The 22383-nt window shown below is 38.6% G+C and overlaps 1 protein-coding gene across 7 annotated transcripts in view; it reads left to right on the top strand.

Annotated features, from left to right (window-relative positions):
- Window positions 1–22383, top strand: part of Uimc1 (ubiquitin interaction motif containing 1) — a 66169-nt gene that overhangs the window by 25589 nt on the left and 18197 nt on the right. For 6 of the 7 annotated variants that reach the window (XM_085699573.2, XM_085699579.2, XM_085699577.2 and 3 more), the window contains 4 exons: window positions 468–553; window positions 6849–6925; window positions 11824–11927; window positions 17647–17800. In XM_085699573.2, the coding sequence (XP_085555699.1) occupies window positions 468–553; window positions 6849–6925; window positions 11824–11927; window positions 17647–17800 (421 nt within the window). Of the gene's footprint in view, window positions 1–467; window positions 554–6848; window positions 6926–11823; window positions 11928–17646; window positions 17801–22383 lie in introns of those variants that run through there. The other variant, XM_085699578.2, reaches the window with a different exon arrangement.

Genomic DNA, 22383 nt, shown 5'->3' with positions numbered 1-22383 from the left:
TTCAGAAACAAGGTGCTTGTTACCACCAAGAAAGAGGGATCTGATGACCTAAATTTGATTCCCAGAATCTAGATGGCGGAAAGTGAAAACTGACTCTTGCAACTTACCCTCTGACCTCCTCATGTGCACCAGTGACACGTGCAGTCCTTCCCCAAAGATAAACAAATGTAAAATAAAACAAAAATAGCAAAAAATGAACTAACAAAAAAACCAACATGCATATGACCTAGTGTGGTAGTGTGTGCCTTTAGTCCCAGAAGAGAATCTCTCAGACCTATAGTGAGACTCTGTAACAAACAAAATACAGCAAAAGTGAACACAGTAACCCAAGGTGGATAGCTGCTGAGAAATGACACCCAGGGTTGACCTCTGTCTCCCATATGCACATATAAACATGCACAAAATAGTAATAACAAAGAAGAAATAAGTTCATCTATGTATTTAGGATGTTTCCTGTTTCTTTACAGTCTTCCCAAGGTCTGTTTGTTGAAGAAACTTCAGAAGAAGTTCTGAAGAGTTCTGAAGAAGGAAACTGTGTGCCTGTCTCACAAAGGTGAGGTTGTGTTTTCTTGTGGGTTTCAGGTCTCTTCCTATGGTATAAGCATAAGGGTTAACCCCTTGAAAGAGACTAACATGGACAACTTGCCAGGGAGCTTTATCTTCTTTATGTGTCAGGACTGGAAATCGAAGTTCTCAAATAGGCACCCCCTCCCTGCCCTTTGTTGTTTGTTTTTTGTTTTTCAAGACAGAATTTCTTTGTGTAACAGTTCTGTCTTGGAACTCTGCATAGGCCAGGTTGGCCTGGAACTCAAGAGATCCGCCTGCCTCTCTTGGAATTAAAGGCAAGCATCACCACTACACAGTGCAGATATGCATCTCTTAGAAGCCTAAAGTGTTAAGCCTGGAAGAGATCATAAAGGTTTTCTTACCTATTCTAGTCATCTTGATATAAATTTTGCCTGGTTTATTTCTTGCTGTTCTCTAATCCTAGCTTCCTAGACAGTTTCTTTATGGCTTGTCTTCCTGTCTTCTTTCTCCTTTGGTTCTCTCTGTTTGTTACTTTTTCCTTTCAGATTAATACACAGATAATAGGTTTTATGTCATCTCCTCATATTTGTGCAATTGTTCTGATTCACTTGCCTCCCTCACTGTCTTCTCTGTGTACCTCCCCTGCCCAGCTATACCCTTTCTTTTGGCTAGTCCATTACTCTCTCCCTATTGTTGGGACCAAAGGTTTGTGCCACCATGCTCTGCTATCACAGAATTCTTAGATGTTGTGGTAATGCTCATTTATTCTTTTCCTCAGTAATAATTGAATCTAGTATTTGTTTCACTTTGTCCTCTATCCTTGATATTCTTTCTTTTGCTTAGTCAAGTCTACTGGTGATGCTTCCCACTTTACTTAAAAAAAAATACTTATTGTATGTATGTGTGCCTGGATATATGTATGTGTACTGCATGTATGCAGGAACCTACAGAGGTAGGAAGAGGCATTTGATCCCCTGAACTGGAGTTTCAAATGATGGTAGCAAGCTATGTGGGTTCTGGGAACACAACCTAGGTCCACTGCAGGAGCATGAAGTGCCTTTAACTACTGAGCTGTCTTTCCAGCACTTCTGTTTTATTTCTTTACTCAAAAACTTTTCAATGCCTTCCTTCCTTTCCTCTCTTTCTCCCGCTCTCTTCTTTTTTTCTTTCCTTTCTTTCTCTCCTTGCCTCCTCTCCTTCTCTTTCCATTACTTCTCTCTCCCTTTCAAAAATCTCTGAATTTCTCTTCTCTCTTGTTTTTTCATCCATATTGATTTTTTTTCATTGATTTTTCTGTTCTTCCCCCCCATGCTGCAGACTTTTCATTCCTGGATTAAATCTGCTTTGTTTCTATGTTATGTTAGTTCATATGTCATTTTTATCAGAAAACACTTGAGAGCTTCATCTGTAAATTTCCATAGTTGAGGATTATAGTCTTTTAGAGGAGTTGTGTCATCCTTACTTTCTATATTTCTTACATTTCATTGTTCTGATTTATGGATCTGTTGGTTTTTCTTCTGGATTTTGGAGCGTATCTTCTTATTGAGCAGCTTACTTTTGAACGTGTACACTCAGGATTAAACACTGCTGTTAGCAGTAGTAACGTCAAACTGTATGAAATAGAGAAATACAAATGCATCACTTGCAGTTCACTAATAGGATCACTAACAAAGATATACTTGAAAATACCTTACTGCTGTAGAATGAGATATAAAGTTAATTATTTTTTAAAGTAAGTGTGGAAATAGCAAGTGAATTAGATGGAGACTGGAGGAGAGAAAGGGAAAACAAAATTAAATAGATGAAAGGAAAAATAAGAAATGGAATAGAGAAATTTGGGGGTTGGGGAGAGATAAGAGCAGGAGAGTAAGAAAGAAAGCATCACTGAGTAGAAAGTTCAAAAGCAAAATTTCATAAATGTAGGATGAGGAGCAAAAAAAGGAAAAAAAGTGAAGAATAAAGTTGTGCACTGGTGGTGCATGCCTTAATCTAGCTCTTCTCAGGTGGTGGCAGGCCAGCCTACATAATGAGTTCTAAGCCAGTTAGGACTACACAATGTCTTAAGAAACTAGGAAAACGTTTTTTTCCTAAATGGAAAAAAAATGGAAAAAAAATTAGAGAAATATTTGAAGAGAAATAGCAAATAAGAACATAAAAGAATTTTTAATACAATAAAAAAAAAGCCAAAAGCCCCCAACCATTTTTTAGGGAGGCAGAGACTAGAGGATCTTTGTGAGTTTGAGTCCCACCTGGTCTAAATAGGTTTTTAGACATCTAGGTCTACATAGAGAGACCCTATCTCAAAAAGCAAAGCAAAACAAAATCCTGGATTATAGGGCTTAGTGGGTGGAGGTGCTTGCTGTACAAGTCTGATGTTCTGAGTTTGATTCCCAGACCTTGTGGTGGAAGGAGAGTACTGATTGTAACAAAAACTGTCCTCTTAGCCCCATGCCTGTGCATATGTACACACACACACATAAATACAAATAACAGAACATAAGTAAGAAGAAAGAAGAAAAGATGATGTTGCAGCAACTTCTTTCTGGATCCTTGAATAATACTCAAGAGTTAGGAGTAGGGTCAATTTGACTGTGGCCTGTTGATATGTCTGTCTTTCGGTTTATGCTGTCACTGAGTCTGTATTGCTATCTGCCGGAGTTCTCTTTACAATCATTTTCTTTCTTTGCATGTCAGGGTCTGTGGGTCACATTTAGCTTTGTATTCTGTGGGCTGGGCAGATTTTACATCCTCCTTAGTCTGCCTGTATAGTATCCTCTTGTGACTGTTTATCTAAGGAGTGTCTCCCAAGTAGATTGGGAGTGTAGAAATCATACCATAGCACTGAGATTGGTACAGGCAAAAAGATATGCCTTCATATTTTCAAGGTCTTCTTATGTATTAATCATTCTGCTGGAGAGATGCCTTTTTGGGTATCACACTTCAGGAACTTAAGAGTTCTTGGGCTTAAAAGTAATGAATGTAGGTAGGTAGTTGTAAAATTTGATCTGCTCACTGACCTAAGGCTCAGAGCTATTAAACTCCAGCATAGTTCTTGTTGATGAGATCTGTTCCTGGCTGGTGAGCATGGGGTTGTTGCTCCTTATACATGAACTAATTTAAGCCAGCCTCCTGTTGCCTGTTCCCTTTGGCCAGAGTCTAGCCCTGCTGCTATCCTCAACTGCCTTTAAGAGGCTTCCCTGACTAAAGGTTTATAGCAGGCCAAATTGAGGTTCCTTATCCTGTGGATGTTCCTTGATCTCAGGCCCCCAGGGTAGTTCAGCTTTTGCTTTTCTTTTTTTAATTTTTATTTTTATGTATGTGTGGGGATTTTAACTGAATGTATATTTGTGTCTGGTTCCCTTGGATGCCAAAAGAACACATCAGATTCCCAAGACTAGAGTTATAGACAGTTGTGAGCTGCTGTGTGAGTGTTAGAAATTAAACCCCAGGTCCTAAGGAACAGCCAGTGCTTTTAACCACTGAGTCATCTTTTCAGCCTCAGTTTAGTTTTTAATAGATTCCTCTTCCCCCCCCGCCCCACCCCCCCCCAAAAATGGTTCCTGGCTACTGCCTTCCAAGTCATATGGTGTAACAAAAATAGGGTTTTTCTCTACTACAGATCTGTCTACTGGAGTAATCACTGTCTCACTGAAATCTGAAACTGGATTTGAAATCTAAGAACTAGGGGCTTTTCCTAGGGGTAGAACTACCTTGCTTTCATCTGGCTTTGCTTTTTGAAATGACTTCTGAATTTTTTCTGGGCCAAGGAACTTTATAACTGTTATACTCAGCTTGCTGTAGACTTGGTATGCCTTTGTTCTTGCTTGCAAAGTAATAAATACTTTTTATTTTACTTATTTTGTAGATTTCCAAATCTTTCTCCTCTATCTCTTTGGCGTAATCTTTTTTCTTCTTTTCTTATTCTGGTGGTCTTCTGTACTGACTTCCACAGAGACATCTTTTTGGTTTGCTTATACTTATATGCATTTCCAAATCTTTCTTCTTAAACCTATGTATTATTCAGGCCACACAAATTCTGTACCACCCTCACTCTATCTGGTTAGTTTCTCATCTATCTGATACTATAGCTATATATTTGTATTATTTCTTCCAGTTTTAAAAATTTAATTTTTTATTTACTTGTTTGTTTGTTTTAACAGTTTTAGAACTAGTTTTAATTACTCTTTGTTTCTATATAAGCAAAGACTTTAAACTGCCACAGAGGAGTTGGTGGTATAATTACTTCCCCAAGAACAAATATTAAGGGATTCTTGGCCCAAGCATACCAGTCTTTATAACTGTACGATAACATGTGTATGTCCCAGGTTTTAATTGATCCCACTTTCTGACACTAGCACCCACACACAATACACATATATACATGCTTACTCAAAAGGGCTTGGCCAACTTATGCTCTGAGAGCACAGTAAATTCAAGCTGGTTAGAGACATAATTTGTGAATCAGTAACAATACCTTACTATCAGGGAACTTTATTAAAACACTACCAGCCATAAACTAAAACTCTTTAAAACTGATGGCTATTTTAAAAAACTCATGAAGTGACAAACACATATGCACAAATATCAGAGTTTCTGTTATGTTATGTGTTACTTAGCACAAAATGAAATTAGTTTACTATTTTTTATTTTATGAAATAATGTTACACTGTGGCTTCATGCAAATGGTCAATTTGCTGGCTACAGATTCTCAAGTCCATATAGTTTCCTTTTCAACATTCTCAAAAAATTTTATTTATTTTTATGTGCTCTGGTGCTTTGCTTGTATGTCTATGTCAAGGTGTCACATCTTGGAGTTATAGGCAGTTGTTAGCTGTTAGTTGAACCCAAGTCCTCTGGAAGAGCAGTCAGTGCTTTTAACCACTAAGCCGTCTCTCCAGCCCTACTTCTCCTATTCTTGATGATTAGGTAACGGAGTTACTTTCCCACTCTTTTTTCTTTAATAATAGATAAGGGCTAGCTGGTTATTAACTGCGTCAGGTTTCCAACCACTTTTTCCCTTTGTCTGAAAGTTGAGTTTTGGGGGTTTCTCAAGACTTGATCTTTGTATTGAATGACTGTTGTTTCTCATATGGAATTTAAGGGCCAGTTGTCATTACTAGAATTTAGGTAGTGGTCTTTGTTAAGCATTCGGTGACTAGTACAAGGTAGTTATCCCTACTGAAGAATATGGAGTTGGTTGGATTCTTCTGCTTTTAAGATACTTTTGGAAATGTTTTAAACTGAAGTTGGTCCTCTGCTCCCTGTAGACCTCTTTTTTATTGTGAGCCTGTGCAGAGTAGATGTAGGTTTTAATAAATGATTATATGTTTTGTCACCAGGAGAGAGTTGAAATCACATACAATGTGGTTTGACTTCAAATTGATTAGCCCATTTTATAAATGTCAGCAAATTGTCTTGTGATGGACTTTTTGAATAGAGCCCTAATGTCACATGCAGAGTAAACTGTCTGGCTTGGCTTTATAACAAATGCTCCGAAATGTTTTATTTAGAAAAAGAAATCACTTGTGGTTTCCTGTCATGATTTAGTTATTTATCATGAGTCTCAGTGGTGGCTACTCTCTCTTCTCTGTGGCTCTTGGCTGATGTGAGGATTTGTGTTTTTAAGTGTCTTCTTGCATACTTGATCAAACTAATCATAAAATTCTGTGAAGCATGAGGGAACTATTTCAGATGCTCAGAGTTCTCAGCCATGTGTTCTGATGTCAGGAAGAGATCACACTCCATGAACAAACAGGCAGGAAAAACCAGAAGGTTGGATAAGGGAAGCCATTCATAATTAAGTTTTTCCCAGAAGAGATATTCTACTTGTGTGGGCAGATTTTTGCTATAAGACACTTTGGGATTTTATTTTATTTTTGTTGCTTGGAAAGCTCTATCTTGAGATAAAGAAGAAACCTTAACTGTAAGGTGAGGAAAACCTACTGTGCTGTGTGTTTTCTGAGTTTATATCTCTTGCCTTCAGGAGGCTATAACTGGTCGCTGGACTGCAAGACACCTTTGTTTCTTTTATACTGTAGTATAGTTTTTGTCTTCTCTGATAGTCACTGGTAGTTCTTACCCTTTGATCCTTTCTTTGTGGAGACTACAAAAGGGAGTTTCTTTTCATTCAGTGATTTCACTGAAACCGAAGTTGTAATTTTCCCTATTTCTGGCCTACTTGGCACTGCAGATTCCAATGCTTGTGACATTGTACAGGATATATCAGTTTACTTGTGTCTTTGTAAATGGCCCACCTTTGCTTGTAGGCCTGTGCTCTGCTTTATTTTATGAGTTCACTTATCGTTTGATTTTGTTTTCAGCATTGCAGCTTTGACCAATAAGAGAAGCTTAGTCCTTATGCCAGAGAGTTCTGCAGAAGAAATTACTGTTTGTCCTGGTAAGTACACCATGACTTTACTGAATTTCTGATATTACCTATCTGCCTTTTCATTCCTATTAAATTTTTTGACTGTTCAAACTATTCTCAGGAGTGTTATGTGTGATTTATGTGTGTATGTGTTTATTGCTAGTGTATATACACATACATGCTCTCATACTTGTTTTCTAGTGGACACAGGTTCTGATTGTCAACCTTATTTTGTGCTTGAGGAGTAATTTTGTTTTGAAATTAACTGACTCTTATGTCTACTCGCTTGCCTACCATGTGATCTGAAGAAGCAACAAAGTATCAAGAACTTAACAGTGTATTCAGGGCCAAGGGGATTTAAATGTTTGATTTATATGTCCTCAAAATTAGACTGTTCTCAGGTCACCTTCATTATTAAGCAAAACCCTTTAGTAGTTTGTTTTGATATTGCTATTATTTGAGGTTTTATGAGTTCAGGAACTGAATTTTTGTACAGTTTTGTGGCTGGCACAGTTAATCATAGATAAGATCTAGTTAAATGCTTTAGTTTATAAAGATGGAGTTATATATTTTGCTTAGGCATAAGACATACTAATTCAGAGTTTCATGTGAATGGATTTAGATATATAAAATGACTTAAAATTAATTAAGATAGCCTCTGTCTAAGAGAACTCTTTAATGAGTCATTGTATAATATGAATATTTTACTAATTGAACCACTTTTACTTTCTAAAGAATTTGTTTTAGCCAGCCGTCATTCCTTCTTTCCTTCCTTCTTTCTCTCGCTCTCTCTTTCTTTCCTTCTTTTCTTCCTCCCTCCTTCTCTTCCTTCCTTTTTCTTAAAAGTAGAGCCCATTGTATTGCTCAGGAATCTTATTCATGTGATATTAAGGAACTACCTGCTAATATTTAAACTCACCAGAAGGCAAGTAATGTACAAATGTTACTCAAAGTCATATTTGGGTTTCCTTTAGAACACATTCAGCCTGTCAGTATTTATAGTTGTCTTATTTTAATTTCTTTCAAATTTTTTTCCACAAAGACTAAAACTTAGTTAACATATACTCTAGGAAAAATCCTATAAATACTTTAAAACACTTGGAAACCTGTCAAAAAGGTTTTTATTGTGTTAAGAATGTAAGTAATGTTAGCTTTTTTTGTTTGTTTGTTTTTTTCGAGGCAGGGTTTCCCTGTGTAACAGTCCACCACTGCCCGGCCATAATGTTGTCTTTTAATGAAAGTGGTTTCTTAATAAATTTGAAATGTGTATGAATTACTGCCTAATGATACCCACTAAAAGACTCAATTACTACAGTACTCTGATTTTGGCAAGGGCACTCAAGAATGTGGTGCTGTCTTTGTGAAAAGAAAGCTTTATCCCTTTCTCTGTGGAACTGATGAATTTTGCCATCCTTCTGGGAAGTCAGTCTGTTTGAGATGATGGCGTATGATGTCGTTGTGGCATATTTCAGAAAGAACCTGCAAATATAATGATCATCAAAGTTTTAGCTAATAGATTTAAATTTTTACGTGTGTAAGGGGTTATGGGATAGATCAAAAAGCTTAAAAGGGTACCATGGAAAAGCAAAAGATTTCCTAAGGAAAAATAAGGTAATAGAATATACACGACATGAAAATGCAAAGAGGAAGGAAGGCATGAGTAGTGGAGGAGGGGTGTGAGGAGGGAGGAAGGGTCAATAAAAAGTGTATATGGGATGTGATAATAAAAGCCTTTGTTTTGTATGCTAATTAAAAATAAACCTAGGCGGTAGTGGCACATGCCTTTAATCCTAGCACTCAGGAGGCAGAGGCAGGTGGATCTCTGTGAGTTCGAGGCCAGCCGGTCTACAAGAGCTAGTTCCAGGACAGGCTCTAAAACTACAGAGAAATCCTGTCTCAGAAAACCAAAAACCAAAAATCAAACAAACAGAAAGAAAGTCCTAGGGGCTGGAGACATACTCCTCCAGAGAACCTGGTTTCACATGGAAGTGGTTTAGGTCAACAAACAGTTGGGTTTAACCTGTAAGCTAATGGTCGGAAGTCATGATGATAAAAGCTACTTTACCGAACTTCAGTTAGAAAGGGCTTACTCTCTCATTAACTGTTTTTATGTGAATGCAGTTCCTGTGGAGGCCAGAAGAGGGCACTGGATTCCTTGGACTGGTTGTTATATAGATTGTAAGCTGCCACATGGAGTTAAATCAAGGTTCTCTAGAAGAGAACCAGTGCTCTTAACCACTGAGCCTCAAGATTAATTTTGACTCATGGTTTCAGGGGGTTTAGTCAGTAGTTGCTTATCTCCATGTGCTTGAGCACAGCATAAACATGGTAGGAGTGTGTGGCAGAGAAGCTTCTTTACCTCATGCTATACAAGAGCCAGTAAAAAGAGAAATAACAGAAAGACTTGACCAAGATATCACCCTCAGGATGTAGTTGTCAGTGGCCGGTGCTCTTCAGCTAGGCAGGCCTCACCTCTTCTCTTACCGTCTCCCAGTAAAAGCCATAGTGAATCTCCAAGTAATAGATAACTCCATTCACTGGGCCAGAGCCCTCGGGCTCTAACTGTCTCAGGAACTGCTGTCACAGAAACACCCCCTGTACTTTACTAACCTTCTAGGTTTCTTTCTTAAGTCAGTCAGGTTGGCAGTCAAGGCTAACTGTCTCAGGATGGCACCAGCAGTGTTTGTTTCTGAGGCACCAAGGCTTTCTGAAGTGTTTTCATGGTTAGACTGCTCATCTGTTCATCCTTTTTATTGCAGTAGCCGTCTATGGGAGTGATTCTTATCTTTGAACAGTGTATTTGGTGATAAGCTCTTTTCAGGGAAATTTAACACAGAAGATTTTGCTGTTTAAGAATTGTAAACCTTTTACAACCAAATTGGATAAAGAGTTTCCAGTTTTCAAATATTGTTAATACTATAAATGTATTTAATTCTTTAATCGTTCTGAAGATAGTTTAGAATTTACAGATTATGTGCCCAGTGTTGACTATTCATTATATGTATGAAGCACGAAAGTGTCAGAGGTATAGTGTCAAACAACCAAAAACTTAACAAGGCTTACCTTCTGAGATGGATTTCTTTATTTAGTTATGGTTGTAATAAGCAAACATTGGGGCTAGAGAGATGGCTCAGAGGTTAAGGGCACTGAACTGCTTTTCTAAAGGACCCGGACTCATGTACAGACAACTATAAAAGAGGGAAATAAAATTTAAAACATTTAAAAAATAAAAGGAAATACCATAGCCTTTGGTTTATAAACAGCAGACATTTATTTTTCAGAGTTCTGGAGGCTGGGGATTTTAGGATCAAAGCTTAGACAGATTCAGTGTTTAGTGAGAACCCACTTCCTGGTTCCTAGACATATCCTTTTACTATGTTCTTAAATGGGGGACAGAGATGACAGCTCTCTGTAGGGTTCTGATAAAAGGACACTAATCCCATCTTTTTTTATTTTTCCACTCTTATGACCTAATTACTTTCCAAAGGCCTCCCATTTCCTCTTATCATCATTAGGATTACCATTTCATCATGAAGTTTGAATGAGACATACACATTGAGTTTACAACATTACTTTACCAGATCTGTTGTCATTTGAAATACAATTTGTTGTTCTGTTGTTATATTGACAGGTGTCTAGAATTTCTAGTTAGCCAACTTCAAAGAAGTATTTTTATTAATCACCCCCCTGACCTCTGACCAAACTTTCCCCAAACTTCTTTTCTTTAAGACTAGTAAATATTTTAGGTTCTTCAGATTAGATATTTTGTTAAAGCTAGTCATCTCTGTTTCACTGAAAAAGTTGCCATAGATAATATGTAGCTGAATGAATATGATTGTATTCCACTGGACCTTATTTACAAACCCAGGCAGCTGGCCAGATTGGACCCAAAAGGTATCTATAGTTTTCTGCTCTTTTTTTAAAAATTTTTTTATTATGTATACAACATTCTGCCTCTATGTATGCCCACACGCCAGAAGAGGGCGCCAGATATCATTAAAGATGGTTGTGAGCCACCATGTGGTTGCTGGGAATTGAACTCAGGACCTCTGGAAGAGCAGCCAGTGCTCTTAACCACTGAGCCATATCCCCAGCACCCTAGTTTTCTGTCCTTGCTTTACACTATATCTCTGTGTTAGTAGTAGGTAGTACAATGCCTGGGACTTTTTATTCCATCAGTATTTATTGAACTAATAGATACTGCTTAAAGAACATATTAAAAAATGGCATATCTTTGTATAGAATGCATATTTTTATTTATTTTTTTTTTTTGCCTTGCTTTCTGTTTTTCCTATTCATCCTTTTAACCTTAGAACTAATGTAGGCAGTTTTTGGTTTCTGTTGAAATCAGTAGATTTTGATACTAGAACTATAGTGAAATAAGCCAAATGGATTAACTGGTAAATAGATAAGCAAACTGTGTTGTATTCATTTAATAGAGTGCTACTTACCAGGAAAAAGGGAGACACCATTTATATGTCTGGTAACATGGCTGTCTCAGTTTCATGATACTAAGTAAAAGATGACACCCATATACACTGTGATTTTTTTTTTCTTCCTTTTTTAAAGACAGGTCTCACTATATTGTCCCAGGTTTGAACTTGAATTCTGTCTCAGCCTCCTGAATAGCTAGGGTTACAGGTGTGTGCTACCACATTTGACCGATTCCATTTAGGTGATATTCTAGGAAAGGCAAAATGGTATATAGTACTTTGTACAGTTGACTCCAGAAGGGTACAGGAGGATCTTAATGGGATGCTGGGAACATTTTCTTTATTGTGGTGGTAGTTACATGATATGTATTAGTCAAGCCCATCAAATCACAAACTGAAAGCTAGTCAGTTCTGTTCTCTGTAAATTATGTCACAGTAAAGCTTCGAGAAACTAACTAGAATTAATGTTATTTACTTTTTTTTTTTAAATTACAGAGACACAGTTAAGTTCCCCTGAGCCCCTTGACCTCAATAGAGAAGATTCTCCAGATAGCAGCGAGGTCCCCATTGAAGTAAGAAGGACAGTGAGTGATAAGCAGGTGAATTAATACTCTTCTCCATGATTTTTCTCATTAATTTTTATGCTGTCGGTCTTCTTTGTGATACAGTGTTCACCTTGGCCTGAAAGATTTTGGTGGTAGAGTTTTAGGTTTGGGAGGGGGCACTTAGAGAGAAATTTTTGTAGTTGAAATTATCATTCAGCACTGTTTATAAAAATATCACCTTTTTTGTTTATTTTGATTTTTGAGATAGGGTCCCTCTACATAGCTCTGGCTGTCCTAGAACTCACTATGTAGACCAGGCTGACCTCAAACTTATAGACATCCACTTGCCTCTGCTTCCTGAGTGCTGGGGTTAAAGTTGTGCACCACCACACCTGGCCACTTAGCCATTTCTTTTACTGCTTCTGTTAGAGATAGGGAAAGAAAGATTTAGAATGTTTACATGATTTGCACTAGTTGATGTTACTATTAATTATAGAACTAGTACCTGAACATAGATTTGTCTCTAAATCTATAGAGACATTTTCTATTATATACAGATAAGTAGAAGAAATAAACGGGGTAGGGGGCAGGTAATCACTGTGTAGCATAAACATATTGTTCAACCTTATTTTATAAATGCTATCAGAAATACAAAGGGAAGACAAATACATGAATCTCTGTTCATATCATTTACTGTCCCTGACCACACATGCTTGGCCATAGCCGTACAGTTGAGATTCTTAGAGTAGCCCAAGCATGGTAGGACAACCCTTTAATCCTAGCATTAGAGATGCAAACATAGGTGTATCTCTTGAGTTTGAGGCCAGCCTGGTCTACATAGTGAGTTTCAGGACAGTGAGGGCTATACAGAAACTGTGTCTTTAAAAAAAAAATCGTAGAGTATATTTTTTATTTTGAGTGCATTTATTTGTGTGTGCTCATGTTGAGACCAGAGGTTGATACCTTCCTCAGCCAAGCCTCACCTTACCTTTTTGAGATAGTCTCTCACTGAATCTGGAGCGCACTGTTTTGACTAATCTGGCTGGCCAGCACACCTCTGGGTTCTTCAGATCTCTGTTTCCTGCATCTCTGTTTCTCTTCCCCATCCTCCTGGTGCAGGAGTTACAGGTGTGCACAACTGGCTTTTCTGTAATTGTTCAGTATCTAAACTCAGGTCCTTATACTTGAGTAAAAGCACTTTACTACTGAGCCATTTCTCCAGCCCCTTTATTGTATGTATTTTTCATTTTAGATTTAACTAAGTAATTTCCTGGAATTCTGTTGCTGTAAAAAGCAGTTTGAGGATTGAATAAATTCTTATAGAAATAAAAATTTTGCTCATATTTATGTTTATGGTTCTGAACACTTTAAAGAAACTTAATTTTCTCATTCCTTTTTAACTGTAAAGGGTTTTTTGGAAACAATTTTCACAGTAGATGTTAGGTTCTTTCCTAGTTTCTACACTGCAGGTAATTGGCTAGAAACTCTGCTTTCATGAATCATACACAGGTTTCTTGAAACCTGGTGTGTCACAAATGACAGGCTGGGATTTCCTCATGCCAGTATAGGAAAAATTAGCCTCTGTGGCACTGAAGTTAGATTCTGCTAGATAATATCAAAATGCCCATTGGGTTTTTCTTCCCAGGGAAGATACAGAACCTTCTAAATGGGAATCAGGGAACAGAGTATTGGCAATATAGTTGTCCTAACATGCAGAAGAAACCCTACAAGCCTTTAGTTATCAAGGATGCTTTTTTCTTTTGTAGAATTTATTTATTTATTTTATTTGCACTGGTGTTTTGCCTACATACATGTCTGTGTGAGGTTGTCAGATCTTGGAGTTACAGTCAGTTGTTAGCTGTCATGTGGGTGCTGAGAATTGATCCCCAGTCCTCTGGAAGAGCAATCAGTGCTCTTAACCCCTGAGCCATCTCTCCAGCCCTCAAGGGTGCTTTCTTACTATGACTACAAAGGATACTGTTCTTGGGGCCAAAGAACATAAGCCCCATTTAGAAATTATAATGTGCATTCTGCACTGCTACCTATCAAATGAGTCCTTTTCACTGTTGCTATTTGATTATGTCTGCTTATACTTCTAAGTAATCTTGGAGATTTCTTGGGATCTGTCTGCCTCTGCCTCTTGAGTGCTGCTATTAAAGCCATATACCATACCTTGTTTTTTGAGACAGGTTCTTTCATAGGCCTGGAGTTTGTCAGTTCTGATAGACTGGTGACTGAGCCTTAGATATTTGCCTCTGTCTCCCCAGTGCTGAGATTGCAAACATGTGCCACTATGCTCATCTGGGTGAGATTCTTTTAGTTATTTGAGACAGGGTTTCTCTGTGTAATCCTAGCTAAACTGGAACTTGCTCTGTAGACCAGACTAGCCTTGAACTCAGAGATCCCATCCGCCTCTGCCTCTTGAGTGCTGGGATTAAAGGCATGCACCACCACCATCTGGCTCCTCAAATTCATTTTTAAAAGCTGGGTTTCTTAGAATATTAAATTAGACAGAAGATAAAACATATAACTGATCAAGCACAAGTAGAAGTATGAATATAAAAACAGTTTTTCTGCTTTGAAATTTTTGTGAGTGTTTAGTGATATTAGCTTGTTAATTGAGGTAACTGATAGTACTGACTTATGCATATAAACCTTATTATAACTGCAGTCTCTCTTAATTTGATTTCTTACAGTAGTTAGTTTTCTTTGGAATGATAGATTAATGTTTTCTCAATATTGTACTTGAAAATTTTCTTGATGTGCATTGTCATAGATATTCTGTTCTCAGGTAAGAAATTGTTCCAAACCAAACAGTTTAGTAAGTTTTTATGTGAATAGAGTCATATAGAGCCTAGTGTGGTGGCACACACCTTTAACCTCAGCATTTGGGAGGAAGAGGCAGGCAGATCTCTGAGTTCAAAGTAGTCTACATAGTGAGTTCCAGGACAGCCAGTGCTATGTAGGGTGATCCTGTTTCAAACCCCACCCCCCCACCCCCCACCCCCACCCCCACCCCCGCGCGCGCAAAAAAAAAAAAAAAAGTCTTTTGGTAAGAAGGATCAAAATAAACAGCTTTCTAAGCTACTTATAAGCCAGGTAGGGGAGGGTGAAGAACTTGGTGATTTATAGGGTATGTCTTTATTTTCACTGGGCTTATTTGTTGAGGTGGCATTTCTTTTGAGGTTAGAAGTGAAGGACCCCAACTTCATTGGGGTCACAGTTAAAACTGTGGTTTTAACTTTAACCACAGTTATAACGCTCTGCAAAGGTTTTCAGATAGTAAGTTTCATTAAGGCCTCCGAGTCAGGACCTCCAGAGTGCTGAACAAATAACAGGCTTAATTCAGGACCTCCAGAATGCTAAAGCAAAGACACCTGAGATTAGAGCAGGGCAGCCTTATCTGGCTGCAAAACAGGGATTTATGATCTGGCCATAGAAACAAAGAGAGGATTGCGAGGCCTGAGTCACGTAAAGCGGGGCTCCCACGAGCCAGGGGCTGTGCGATCAGACATCTAGTCGCCAGCCAAGCTAGGAAGGCAGGAAGAGATAAGAAAAACAGGTAGCACAACCCCCTCCAGGTGGGTCTGGACAACCCCCTCCTTGGTATTTAGGTAAAAGGTCAGGAATGTGCCACTCAGCTTAGCCTTATTTGAACTGACCAATGAAATGAAAGCTTTTCTGCTTCTGTACCCGCGCTTTTGTTCCCCTATAAAAACCCCTCATCCCCAACCTGCAGGCGCGCAAGTCCTCCGAGAGACTTTGCCGCCCACAGGTGCCTGTGTATCCCCAACCAATAAACCTCCTGCTGCTTGCATCCGGCTGCGTGTTTTCGACTGATCTTTGGGTTTGGGGTCTCCCCCAGAGAAGACGCCCAGCGGGGAGTCTTTCAGAAGTTTAGGAGTTTGCAAATTTTTTGACATAGTGACATGATATTGTCATCTATAAAATGTATTAGTTGGCATTCACAGCTCTCCTGGGATGTGGTCTGATTGTATCAGACTTTACTTTTGGGCCACCAACCAGCCCCCAAATCATGACATAGAGACTCATTATTATGAATGCTCAGCTTTATCTTATGCTTATCCCACTAGCTCTTAAAATTTGTATTAACCTCTTTCTCTTCATCTACATTTTGCCTCTGGACTTTTTTACCTTTCTTTCTGTGTGTCCTACTCCATATCTGACTGGTTGGTGACTGCCTGGCTGGTTGGCTACACATCTCTCTCTCTTTCTCCTTTGTTCTCTCTTGAGCCTAGATTCCTCCTGCTACTTATTCTCTCTGCTTATCAGACCTACATATCTTTTTACTGCCTAACTATTGGCCATTCAGCTTTTTATTAGGCAAATCAGGTGCCTTAGGCAGGCAAAGCAACATATCTTTACATCATTAAACAAATACAGCATAAACAAATATAATACACTTTACATAAAGTAATATTTCACAATATAAACAAATGTAACACATCTTTGCCAAGTTAAAGTAATATTCCCCAATACCTGAGAGCCAAAGATTGGACATACCTCTAAGGAATTACAATTCTGTGTCTGAGTACCACTTCTTTTAATATCTCATTGTGTAGTATTTTTACTTATTTATTTTACTCTGTGTGTGTGTGTGTGTGTGTGTGTGTGTGTGTGTGTGTATGAAGGTCAGGAAAACAACTTGCTGGAGGTAGTTCCCTCCATCTATGTAGATTTTAGAGATTGAACTCAGAGTCATCAGAGTTGGTGTCAAACACCTTTTACCCACTGAGCCTGAGCCATCTTGCCTGTGTGGTATTTTAAAACAGTAGAAACCGCTCTGTAGACACCAAATCTGATGAGCTACACAGTCCTAATAAAATCTGCTTTACTCATGTTTTTTGCCTTGTAATTCCTTCCTACTAGTTAATATTTAAACAGACCATTTTAGTGATATTGGGGGAAAATGTCTTTCATGTCAACTGACACAGCTACATCACTTGAGAGGAGAAAACCTTAATTCAGAAAATGTCTCCAGAAGACCAGGCTGTAGGCAAGCCTGTAGGACATTTTCTTAATTAGTAATTGATGTGGGAGGGCCAACCCTTTGTGGGTGGTTTCAGCTCTAGGCTGGTGGTCCTGAATTCTATATCAAAGAAAGCCAGTAAGCAGCACCCCTTCATGGCCTCAGCATCAGGCTCCTGCCTCCAGGTTCCTGCCCTTATTGTCTTTGATAAAGAACTGTGATGTGGGATTATATGCAATATACCTTTTCTTTCCCAAGTTGCTTTTGGTCATGGTGTTTCATCACAGCCAGAGAACCCCTAACTAAGACAGCCAGCCTGCCTGGAATATGAAGTATGGCAGACAAGAGATACCTAACCTCAACAAAGTGGAAGGAGAGAACCAATTCCCAAATCTCCACATGCCTACTATGTTGCATGTACATACACATGTACACACACGATAAAAAAACCAACCCAAACCATGTATGTGTGTGTATACACACACACACACACACACACACAAACAAAAATTTTAAATTGCCTGTGCAAGATAATGGCAACTAAAAGAGCAAGAGAGAAGACTTAAGAGGCTTTAGTAGAAATTAGTTATTGTCTTAACTAATAACTCCTTTAGACTTTTAAATACTTAAGTTTTTGCTTTTTAGTCCTTGGTTTTTGAATCTGGTATAAACTGATAGATACTGTTTCTTTGAAAGTAAATGAAATGCGGATGGCTCTTGTTCATTGGGGGAAGAGATGTAAACTAACAGTTACTTACAGTTGCTGTTTGCCATGCTCTTTAGGTTGGTAATAGAGACAATGGTGAGAAAGCAATTCCCACTCCTGCATTCTCGTCTAGAACCCGGGTGTCCTGTCCACTGTGTGATCAAGACTTTCCTCCCACAAAGATTGAACAACATGCCATGTACTGCAATGGTCCGATGGAGCAGGAAACAGGTAAAAACTCACCAGGGTGACCTAACTTTTTGTTACTTTGAGACAGGGTTTTACCATGTAGCCTTGACTGGCCTGGAACTCATGATATAAACCACACTGCTCTTGAACTTGTAGAGATCCTTCTTCCTCTGCCTCCTGATGCTAGGGTTAAAGATGTGCACCACCATACCCAGCTGACAGTGTAACTCTTAACTTTTTTGCACAGTACTTTTGTAATTTTGTATAATTCAGTGCAGGAGAAATAGCTCTATCTTCAAAGTTGCTGTTGTTTCTGTATAATTAGTTTCTAGTTCATTCAGGTCCCTTGTTCTTAGTAGGTATAGTACCTTGTACCAAGTTCCTCAGAAAAAGGGAAAGGGAAAAAAAAACCTTTCCTCTTAATGTTTCATTTTGCTCTTTACTGTGCATACTATAAAGCTGATACAATGCAGTAAACCTTGCTTTTCAGTTTATATATTTAAATATTGAGACTCCTAAGCAACTTGAGAAACTTAAGTTCTAGTGTAGTCCGTTTTTTACTTAAAAGAAATGTCTTGTGGTTTATATTGATAAACATTCCACTTAGAGACAGCTGTTAAAACTATCCCTAATTTATATTTCTGCCCTGTATATCTTTGCTGGGTTTGGGTTAAGCCAAAACTACTGGTAACCTTTCAAAGAGTATACCAGAGCCATAGTTTTAATACAGTGTGAGATGTTGACCAAGAAAATATTCTTGTTAATCATTTCCCTTGATTTACCAGAATCTGCCTTTCTGTCTATGATTTTAACCTTTAAGTTAGTTAGTGTTATCATAGCTAGAGCTCCATGATCCACCATTCAAATGAAATGTGTAAGCCTTAGATAATTGGAAGTGTTGCGACCTTCTTAATGCCACTTGATTTTTATAACAGATGTATCTAAATCTGAAATTGTATATTAGTAAAGTATTTTATAAGTTAAAATTGCCTTGTACTTAATCTATTGCTAAAAAAGAAAAAAAAATAAAATAAAATTGCCAGAAAGGACCACTTGGCTCATCCACAATGGTTGTACATGAGTTGGCAACCCAGGCATCCGTGACCCTAAAGGCTCAGGAAGTGCTCATCCCGAAAGATGACTGGAGTAGACTAGTATTCTGCTGGATTTCTCTGCTTACCACCCATGTCATATATGTCAGATAGCTCAAGCAGGTGAAATGGCTCCTTGGGTCAAGGCACCAAACCTAATGACCTAATTCTGACCCCTGGATCCCATGTGTGTAGAGGCTAGAAGAGGACATTGAGTGTCCTCCTAATATTTTCCATCTGTTCCTTGGGGCAGGGTCTTTCTGAACATGGGGCTCACATTTTTCTTGGCTAGACTAGACTTCAGCAAGCTCCACTGATCCTATTGTCTTCATTCTGCTCAGAGGTGGGGTTACAGGTTTGTGTGGGATGCCCAACTTCCTGCATGGATTCTAGGATTCAAATTCTACTTTCATGATTGTTCAGCAAACACTTTCAGTCACCATGCCCTGGAACACGCTTTTAAAAAATTTTGTGGTAAGCCTTTATGTGGGTTACCAAAGAAGTTTTAAAACAGATTTCTGCTACCAAGAGGTTTGTGAACTTATTTGGGAAAGTAAATTTTTACTCAGGAAAGTAATTGCAGTTGTTTAGAGTGCATGGTTTATATATACCTCAGTGAATATCCCTGCAAATGAGTACAGTGGGGGAGAGAAGGGCAGTGACTTATGACTTAGATAGGCTGGAGTTTAGCATGTTTTGTGAAAGCTGGCATTGTAGGAGACTTTGGAGCAGAGAATTGATATGGGATTCCCCTCTGTATGCTATGAATACCATTGGTTAATAAAGAAGCTGCTTTGGGCCTATTGCAGTGCAGAAAGGGAAAGGCAGGTATTCCAAGCAGGTAGAGGAGGAGACAGGGAGACACCTTGTAGCTGCTGGAGGAGAAAGATGCCCACGCACTGGTACCAGTAAATCATGAGCCTTGTGGTAAAATATAAAAATAACAGAAAGGGTTAATTTAAGATGTAAGAGCTAGCTAGAAATACACTTAAGCTATTGGCCAAACAGTATTGCAATTAATATAGTTTCTGTGTGATTATTTCGGGTCTGGGAGGCTGGGAAATGAATAAGCAGCCTCCGTCTACAGGGAATTCTCACTGGAGCCCTTTCACAGTCTTCTCACTCCTATTTTTTCTTGGGAACAATTTCAGGATTTAGGTAGGTTGGGGAAGTGAAAAATTATATGAAACACTTACTTGTGTGTGTGGCCTTTTCTTGATCCTTGGCTTAGTTTCCTTCAGCTTGCCTGTGCCTACATCTTCCTTAGAGATGGAAATTAGTGATTGTTTTTTGTTCCTCTCAACATAATTTCTAAATCTTAGATAGCAGGCTTCTCATACTGTAAAGGAAAAGTTTCCCATCTTGAAAATGGGAATAAGCCACATAATGGAGCCTGGAGACAATTTGTCTAATTCCTGGGGAACAGAGGAAGGTTTCTCCCTCCTTTCTGTTTCTCTCTGATGCTGATCCTAGACATGCTTGGTTTGGCTTTGTAACAGGAATAGTAATTAGTATCATTTACATGGAATGTCTACTATTTATGCCTAGTTACCGTGCAGTATAATAACAGTTATGCATGTCATTAAAGATCTGTCTGATTAACTTTGCTGTAAGTTTTATTTGGTTACAATACTACACTATGGTTAAACTGACTTGTGTGCTCAGTTTATTTTAGTGACATGGCTATCTGATCAGAACTATAAAAAAATAAAATGTTCTTTAAAAGGATTGTTTGTAGGAGATAAGACTCACTCTGTTGATCCAGACTAGAACAAAAGCAAGCTGCCTTTATATTTATTTTCTGGAAAATGCATTGAAGATTATTTTTATGTAAACACTTAGGAAAAATAAAACTCCCTACTTACTTATTTAACAATAATGTATATCAGATATATTAAATTAATATAAAAAGTCACTACTTTCATGGAATGTACATTCCAGTGATGGAAAATAAACCAGAAAAAAAAAAGTAAGGAAGCACTACATCAAATGGTAATAAATTCTTAAAATTTATTTTGTGTGGATGTGCATATGCACATGTGTGTGCATATATAATCCTCAGGTATTATTCCTTGGGAACCATCTACTTAGTTTTTTGAGACAAGGTCTCTCTCTGGGGCTTGACGGTTAAGGCTAGACTGGCTAGCCAGTGAGCTCCAGGAGTCCACCTGTCTCCACCTCCCTAATGCTAGGGTTACAGGCATATACCATCATGCTCAACTTTTTTATGTGGGTTCTGGGGATTAAACAACTCTTCTTATACTTGTGTGGCATTTAACTGCCTAAACTGTGTCTCTAGACTGGTGATAAATATTTTAGGAGAAAAAAAGGAAGCACAAGAAGGGAATAGAGAGTACTGATGAAACAATTTAAAACAGTTGTCAGGAAGGTCCCATTTAAGATGATAGCGTTTGGGGCTGGAGAGCTAGCTCAGCAATTAGGAACATTTGCTGTTCTTTTAGAGGGGTAGTGATACTTTGTGTTTTAACATAAAGCTTGCCTGAAGACCAGGGTGCAGAGCTAGAGGCCAGGGAGTGGTGTCACACACCCTTAATCTCAGGACTCTGGAGACGTGGCAGAGGGATCTTTGAGTTCAAGGCTACCCTGAGCTACACGGGATTAAATCTGTCTAAAAGAGATACAGATCTCACACAAAGTATTTGGGATCCCACACCTTTAATTCCAGCACCAGGGAGGTGGAGAGAGGAATATAAGGTGGGAAGAGACAGAGCTCAGTGCAGTCTGAGACAGTCAATTTGAATATGCAGTCTGAGGACAGGATCGCCATTTCAGTCTGAACATTGGTAGAGGTGAGAATTGTTGGAGCCCACAAGACTAGACAGTAAATGCACAGCTGATAGATTTATAAAGGCAGACCCACAAGTGTACAACTTATGCGACAATCTGTTTTCCAGAGCTGCAAAAATACTTGTCTTTTAGAAAAGTTACTGTCATATTTGTAAAAACCTTGTGAAGCCATGATTCTTCCCTTCAAAGTGGGGTTCATTCCCAAAACACCTCAGCAGTGTGACTTCTGCACAGGCAACAGAGTGACCTTGCTCTATTCCCCCACACCAGGACACCTTAGACTGATAACACTCACTCTTTGTTCTAACAGTTAAATTTACATAAAGTCAATCCCACAAAATTACCTGCTAACAGACAACATGAAAATTTCTATAGAAGACAGGCACTGAGCAGGAAGGCAGCATGCCGCACCTTTGCTAACAAACAAATATGGGCGTCCCCAAAACTGGTTGTCACCAAAGAGATTAGATGTGGAGAATTGGGTGAATCCAGGATTCAGGAATGTTGGGTAACTTTATCAGACAGTTTGGAATGTCTGGTATTTCCCCTTGAATGCTGGCTCTTTTCTGGGTCAGGCCACCTGTTCTGGATTATTGCGTGTCAGATTCTACCTGCCCTCTTTGTGATTTTGATATGCATATTATCATTGTCCTTGCCTATGGAATTTTCCAACTGTGTTTGTAAAAACTGGAAACCTCAAGGAGATCACCCCTCATTTTCCCCTTA

Source organism: Myodes glareolus, chromosome 14 (genome assembly GCF_982192425.1).
Source record: "Myodes glareolus chromosome 14, mMyoGla1.1, whole genome shotgun sequence".
NCBI lineage: Eukaryota > Metazoa > Chordata > Mammalia > Rodentia > Cricetidae > Myodes > Myodes glareolus.
The sequence above is the reverse complement of the archived record's forward strand: the minus strand, read 5'-3'. Positions and strand labels throughout refer to the sequence as shown.